Source organism: Rhagoletis zephyria, unplaced genomic scaffold, assembly GCF_001687245.7.
Source record: "Rhagoletis zephyria isolate East Lansing unplaced genomic scaffold, Rhagoletis_zephyria_1.1 Rzeph_scaffold_06217, whole genome shotgun sequence".
NCBI lineage: Eukaryota > Metazoa > Arthropoda > Insecta > Diptera > Tephritidae > Rhagoletis > Rhagoletis zephyria.
Window position 1 is genome coordinate 22,416 of NW_016163300.1, and position 7,583 is coordinate 29,998.

General features: G+C 34.9%; 1 protein-coding gene across 1 annotated transcript in view; it reads right to left on the reverse strand.

The window, feature by feature from the left end:
- Window positions 1-5,712, reverse strand: part of Uxs (UDP-xylose synthase) — a 6,723-nt gene extending 1,011 nt beyond the window's left edge. The window contains exons 1-3 of the mRNA XM_017628802.1: window positions 5,477-5,712; window positions 5,370-5,410; window positions 4,504-5,311 (exon numbers count right to left, since the gene is read on the reverse strand). Of these exons, the coding sequence (XP_017484291.1) occupies window positions 4,504-5,217 (714 nt within the window). The 5' untranslated portion in view covers window positions 5,218-5,311; window positions 5,370-5,410; window positions 5,477-5,712. The remainder of the gene's footprint in view (window positions 1-4,503; window positions 5,312-5,369; window positions 5,411-5,476) is intronic.
- Window positions 5,713-7,583: the final 1,871 nt, after the last annotated feature.

Consider the following 7,583-nt stretch of genomic DNA (forward strand, 5'->3'; position numbering starts at 1 on the left):
AACTACAATTTTACTCTCTCAAGTGAGAGTAAGAGGAGAACAGATGCAGAAGTGCACGGGAACGCAACAAGCACTATTTCCTGTGAAAACGTCAGTCGGTTTGTTTACATGTCATTGGTACAACACTGATTTGGCTGAAATATCACTAAATAATTATTAAAATCTATATATATTCAAATATTNACAGATGCAGAAGTGCACGGGAACGCAACAAGCACTATTTCCTGTGAAAACGTCAGTCGGTTTGTTTACATGTCATTGGTACAACACTGATTTGGCTGAAATATCACTAAATAATTATTAAAATCTATATATATTCAAATATTTCGTTGTTTACTTCAATTTTTTAACAGATATAAGGTTCTTTGCTTTCACCGCTTTCTGTTTTTGTTTGTTTGTTGATTTATGTTATTGGCCCTGCTTCTAATGAAGCTATAACGCCACGACTAATTCGTTTTATGTTTGTGCTTATTTATACGTCTAGTTCAGTTTCTTTAATAAATTTATGCAAATTTTAATAGTTGATTGTAACTTTCTGCGTTCATGAAGTTTACAAGCGAGTCAGTTTGACATAAGGTTGGGAATTTTTCTCTTGCAGTGTTGTATTTANAGTTGACAAGCGAGTCAGTTTGACATAAGGTTGGGAATTTTTCTCTTGCAGTGTTGTATTTATTAGTTGCGATCCCGTACGAGTCCGGACTAGTCAGAAATAGCCAGAATCAGTCAGATTTTACTGGAAATCGATCCCGTACTCGGTTCTCTGACTATTGACAAGACAAAAAAGAGAGTAAATACGGTTCTCTCTCTGTCAGAAGTTACCAGTTTTAGTCCGAGAATTTTTTGCTGGTAAATTCTGGTAAATGTGTCAAACGATCAGCTGTAGTGTGTTTGGCAACCAAATTGTAAACAAAAGAAAAGTGCACTCTGCTAATTCATGTTGAAAAGTATTTAATTACTTGTTTAAGTGGANAGTCCTAGTCAGAAATAGTCAGAATCAGTCAGATTTTACTGGAAATCGATCCCGTACTCGGTTCTCTGACTATTGAGAGGACAAAAAAGAGAGTAAATACGGTTCTCTCTCTGTCAGAAGTTACCAGTTTTAGTCCGAGAATTTTTTGCTGGTAAATTCTGGTAAATGTGTCAAACGATCAGCTGTAGTGTGTTTGGCAACCAAATTGTAAACAAAAGAAAAGTGCACTCTGCTAATTCATGTTGAAAAGTATTTAATTACTTGTTTAAGTGGATTCTAATGAATTTGAAAGTATTTTTGGTTATTTACATGTGTGAGCTGAGTGTGTTTACATACAAAATAAGCAAAAATTTACAACCAAAATTTGGAGGTTATGTTGAAGTTGACAGAAGTTACCATTTTTTACTAGAAAGCGATCCCGTACTTTTCTATATTACTCTCTCGCTCTGAGCGAATTTTTATTTTTTGACAGTTTTACTAGTCCGAGTCCGAGGAATACGGGATTGCACCTATTACATTCAAAAACTATATGGTCGATATTTTCCGGTACATTGCAGATATCGCAATTTATTTCGTCCTGGACGTTCATTTTGTTTAGCGTTACTTTGCAGAAACCGTGTCCGCTTATTATTTTGTTGATCTTTTTGATGTTTGTAGATTTTTTGGATTTGAAAGCTTTGTGGGAAAACCATGGTTTCTTGTTTATCAGGGGGAAAACAAGGCCATAATTTATTCCTTTAGTTTGTGTTTGATTTGTGTACTCTGTTTGCCATTTTTGGTTTATTATTTGGTATATTTTAATGTAACTGTCTTTCAAAGTGAGTTTATAATGAGTTTCTTGTCCGCCTTCCTTCGCGTTTTTTGCTGCTACATCCACGGTATCGTTTTCTTTAATGCCGGAATGGCTTGGTATGTAATGAAATTCGATCGAATCTAAACTGTTATTAATTTTCGTTATAATGCTGTTAATGATAAAGTTGTTGTGCTTGTTTTCAATGGCCAATAAACTAGGTATTCAAAAACGAGAATATGTGATAGATTTCAGACCTTGTGTGGTAGATGTGGTAGATGCTCAAAAAAGTGGCAGATCTACCACAATGTGGTAGAAGTCCGATCACTGGTGACAATGAAAACAGTTCCCTACTTGTGGAAATCGTAAAGCTTTTTATTTTATAAATAGTGACCCAGAATACGATGGGAGCTTTTACTTCATAAAAATCTTGATAAAGCGAAGGCTCGGATGTAGAACCTGGAAACATTAAAAAATGTGAATTTAAAGCTCAATTGAAGGCCTATCTTAAAGAAAATTGAGCTCATCTCGGTAAAAATCCTCTCGGTTGGTGGGAAACTAAACTAAAATACGATAAATAGACAGATCTGGAACGCAAATATTTGAGCGCTCTACCCGCCAGCGTTCCAAGTGAGCGTTCAGTGCAGCCGGCCTTATATACGAGCCTCTAAGAAATCGCCTCATGGGAGAAAAAAGCTTATGTAATGTACATAAATGTGATAACGACACGATTCAAATTTCAAAATATAAGAACTGTTATAACTGTTAAGTGTCTCTTTTCTCTAATCGTTGCCTAATCTATTTCCGTCCTCTATTAAAGTAGGCAGTAAGGATTGCTAAAATAAATACAAAAGATTAGACATGGATTCGAGAAAGATTAGAGACATGAGCCACTCAACAGTGGTAACAGTTTTTATTTTTTGAATTTTGAATTGTGTCGTTATTTCACAGGACCATCGATATGTGCATTTATTTTTACACATATTGGCATGATTATTAATACATTTGTTTGTAATTTTTTATAAAATCGGCATCGGCCGATTCTTTCCCCATAAGCCACAAGGCATCGGTACCTGCAAAATTGGAATAGGTCGGGCTCTAAACAAAAGTCTCTGGATCGTTCTGGGTAAGAACAAAACGGGAACAAAAGTCGAAGGAACATTCTCTCGAAGAGCGATTTGGGAATTAAAGTCTTACGAACTTTGGTACTTTCTGACAGAGAACGAAACGGGTACAAAAGTTTTAAGAACTTAACGTTAAGAACGTTCCCATTTTGTTCTTTACGGAAACGTTCCCGAATCTTTTGTTCTTATTTTTTCTCCGTTCAAACTGCTCTCAATACTTTTGTTCCCGGAACGCGTTTTTGGCCCCTGCTTGGATTTAGAAACGGTTAAAAATAAAATAGGTCCCAGAAGATAATTTAGTTAGGCCTTCTTAAATGAAGCCATCCTAAAGGTCTGAAAAAGTACTTCCTTGCATGCCTTCTAGAAGGGCTAATCCATTTACAATTTACGCGAATGCATAAATTTATATTATTTAGCATTACAAATGAATTTTAATAAACATTTTAAGTCGCAAACACACAAATTTGATATAAACCTTAAGCAAATACTTCAAAGATTAATGCATTTTATAAATTAAAGAACTAACTTTAAAAGAACTCCTCCAAAAGGCCTTCTGAAGTACGTCCTATAAAAGCCCTTCTGGAAGGCTATGGGTAGAGAAAGAGTCTCAGGAAGGCCTTTTGGAAGGACTTTTAACTCCTGAATTTATCTACTGGGGTAGTTCGATGTTTTAGGAAACGGAAAAATTTTGAAATGTTTTTGCTTTTTGTATCAAAATATAGCTNTACAAATGAATTTTAATAAACATTTTAAGTCGCAAACACACAAATTTGATATAAACCTTAAGCAAATACTTCAAAGATTAATGCATTTTATAAATTAAAGAACTAACTTTAAAAGAACTCCTCCAAAAGGCCTTCTGAAGTACGTCCTATAAAAGCCCTTCTGGAAGGCTATGGGTAGAGAAAGAGGAAGGCCTTCAATTTGTGATACTCCATTCAAAAAAGAAAGGAGAAAGGAATGTAGAGTGGAAGGCCTCTTGATTCTCAGGACCGCCTTTTGGAAGGACTTTTAACTCGTGAATTTATCTACTGGGGTAGTTCAATGTTTTAGGAAACGGAAAAATTTTGAAATGTTTTTGCTTTTTGTANTCTCAGGAAGGCCTTTTGGAAGGACTTTTAACTCCTGAATTTATCTACTGGGGTAGTTCGATGTTTTAGGAAACGGAAAAATTTTGAAATGTTTTTGCTTTTTGTATCAANCCGCCTTTTGGAAGGACTTTTAACTCGTGAATTTATCTACTGGGGTAGTTCAATGTTTTAGGAAACGGAAAAATTTTGAAATGTTTTTGCTTTTTGTATCAAAATATAGCTTTTTATAAGAAGTGGGCTTATAGACTTTTAACTCTAAGCCAGCGATGTAACTTTAATGACTACTATGCTTGATTGAATTCACAAAGGCCCTAACTAGCAAATTTCTATTATGGATAGGGTTTTTTAAAGTGTCATTGACTACACTGAATTTCAACTACCACTTTCAAATTTTTAGTGAAGGTTTATTTTAATATATCCTATCAGAACCTGTGTAAAACGCAGTTTCGAAAAAACTTTTGGTAAGGGCCTTTGTGAATGAAGATAACGATATATACATTAAGCAAGCAATATATGTACTTATTTCTTTATCATACTCTTACCATACACTTCAGATGTACTAGCTATAAGTACTTTTGCCATAACTCGTTTGGCCAGTCCTAACATATTGATAGTACCCATAGTATTCGTTTTGATTGTCTTTACTGGATTATACATGTAATGTGGCGGGGAAGCAGGTGATGCAAGGTGGTAGATTTCATCTACTTCAATGAATAGTGGGTTCACTATGTCGTGATGAATCAATTCAAAATTTTCATGCCCCAACCAATGTTCCACATTCCGTTTGCGACCTGTAAAAAAGTTGTCCACGACGATGACTTCGTGGCCCTGAACCATTAGAGTGTCCACCAGATGTGAACCGACAAAGCCGGCTCCGCCTGAGATTAGTATTCGCTTTCGGTTTATATAATTTAAGTATTTAACTTGTGGATATTTACGAGGAGTACTTGACTCCAACGCGCGAATTCGGTCTTCCAAAATGGCAAGTTGGGCTTTTGTACGCTCCAACTGGAGGTAAAGCTGTTGGTGATGATTCGTTGGTACACTAACAGATTCTTTATCAATATCTCCATTTAACATTGGGCGCACAAATGGCCAATCGTCTTTTACAAATTTTGACACCGGGCGGCTCCCATTAGTATGAATTAATAGCGACCGATAAAGAATGACAAGTAATAAAACAGAGATCGAAATTATTGCGATAATTTTAATCTTCTTTTTAGCAGGAGGCACAAGCGGCATTATTGGTGTTGTCAGATTGTTTAGTAATTGGAGATTAGGATGCTATAATTTTTCATCCGTTACCATCAGTGAAGAAATAAGCTAATGCAGGCGCCTTTAGGGACAAAGAATTTTTCGTTTAAGTATATATTGAATATTGGCATTATACGTACCTAGTCACTAGTAGGGTAAATCGTGTTTAAACGATGACTTGCTAGAATAATTAAAAATCTTTATTGTTATAAACAGCTTGTTTGTTTTCTAATAAAAATGTTCTTACGCATTTGTTTATTATTTTATGAACGCTTGCTTCAAAAATGTTTTATATGTAGATGATTTACCATTGCCCATTTAAATAGAAGGCAGTTATAGTTTTCCGCGATATATTTATATAAATCCACATAATTTAGTAGAATTGCGTTATCTTCGTGTCGTATTGTTACTTTTTAACAGTTGTTTTTGACGTTATTGTAAACAAATGATAACAGAAGTCCGAGTTGCCAAAGTTTTTCATTGAGCTTATGACGTATGGGTAGTTTTTTAACATGATAGCCATTGAAAATATGCTGTTCACAGTTCTCAGTTCTTCTCCATTCAGTGTTGCAAGAGCCCCTTTTTTCCCACCAAAATCAACCAAAGCCTACCAAAAATTTTTTCGAGTCTTTAATATTTTCTTTCAATGTATAATTTATTAAAAATGTAGATAGCTTAACATTTAGTAAACTTAAAACACAAATTAAATGCGTATAATAATTTATTTTACTGTACAGTTTAGTTTTTTTTTTTTAATTGTAAGAAAAACTGCTCCAGCTTTTGCTGAAAGGTAAATAAAAGCTCCGTATGCATTTTTAGCGCATAATCTCAAAAATGCCAAATTTCGAGTTGTGACTCTTTTGAAGAAGGTGTGCGATATATTGTAGTAAACCCTAAGGCCGTGGTTACGCCAATTTCGATTGGCAATCACCGTGCAATTGTTGTTGTGCACAGCACGGAGTGAGAGAATTTTCGAAATCGAACAGCCAGCACGATTTGCTGGGTGAGCCGAACAGCCAGCACGCCAATTTTTCAGGGTGGCAATACGCTATTTTGCAAAAAAGTATTAGTATTAAATATTAGAATAGTAAAAAATATTTTTTTATTATTATTATAAATAAAGTAGATATTAAAAAAAATATCATAAAAATTAAATATTAAAGAAAGAAAAAATACTAAGTTGTTCTACCATTTTTCATTTTCCGACTTAAATTTTGATGCATTTTTACTTCAGAGCTGCCACTGTGTGGGAAATTGTATGAAATGGAAAAACGCATTTCTTAAGAAGCAACCCTGTGCTCGCCAATCAGCAAACAGAGCGTAACCACTTCTCACCAATCCCCGAAATTTTTGTCTTTTGATTGCCAATTAAAATTGGTGGCATAACCACGGCCTAATTGTAATCGCTGCAACCTTAGGCTTTCTGCACATTGTTCGTCCAATCATAATTGCTTCATCGTGACAATCCACGATTGAGAGAATACAAAGGTTGCGCCGATCTCGGACCGCTATTCCTCTCTTAACGAATTTGACAGAATCGTGGTTTGCATGACGTCACACTTGTGCAACTTGTTTACGTTTTCCTTGCAACATTTTTTCTTCTTCTTCCATTCTTGCTCACGTTTTGGCATTTCTCTCTCGCAATTGCACCAGTGTGACGTCACACAAAAGTTATTCTCAAAAATCCTCTCTGATCGGCGCAATCTTGTATTCTATCATTCTTGGTGACAATCATGATTCAGCGATTACATGACGACTACACTTTCGCACACTCGGTCGTGATATTTTAATTCATTTGGCCGTCTAAAAATTCACTTCAAGCAGGTATTTTCTGTTTTTTTTTTCATAGATATTTCACGAAATTTTTACAAAAACCTGCAATTTTAAAATAATGAACTGTGCTACAACAATTCTGGACATAATTTTTCATTAATCTCTCTTATTTTTTACCTGAAATGTGTTTTGTGCACGCACGCAGAAACTATTTGTTGTATTTGATAGTTAAAGCTCTCTCATTTATGTTTTGCAAAAATACTAACTTTTTCTATAATTTCAATATAAATATTAACCTTTTTACTAATTTTTTCTGATATAATGTAAACAAACCATGCTTGCATAACGATTAGCAAACGACAGTGTCGTACTTATCCGTTTCTGCATCTTCTACGACAAGTACCAGCCCTCCATTAAAATGCATGTGGTCGGCTCAAAATTTCAGGGCGAGACGATAACGCAACCATGATTAGACGATAAGTGTGCAGATAGCCTTAGGCTATTCAAAAATCTAAGCACTTTGGACGGTACCATATTCCAAATTTTTTATGAAAAAAAAATCGCTCTCCAAGGTGCATCAG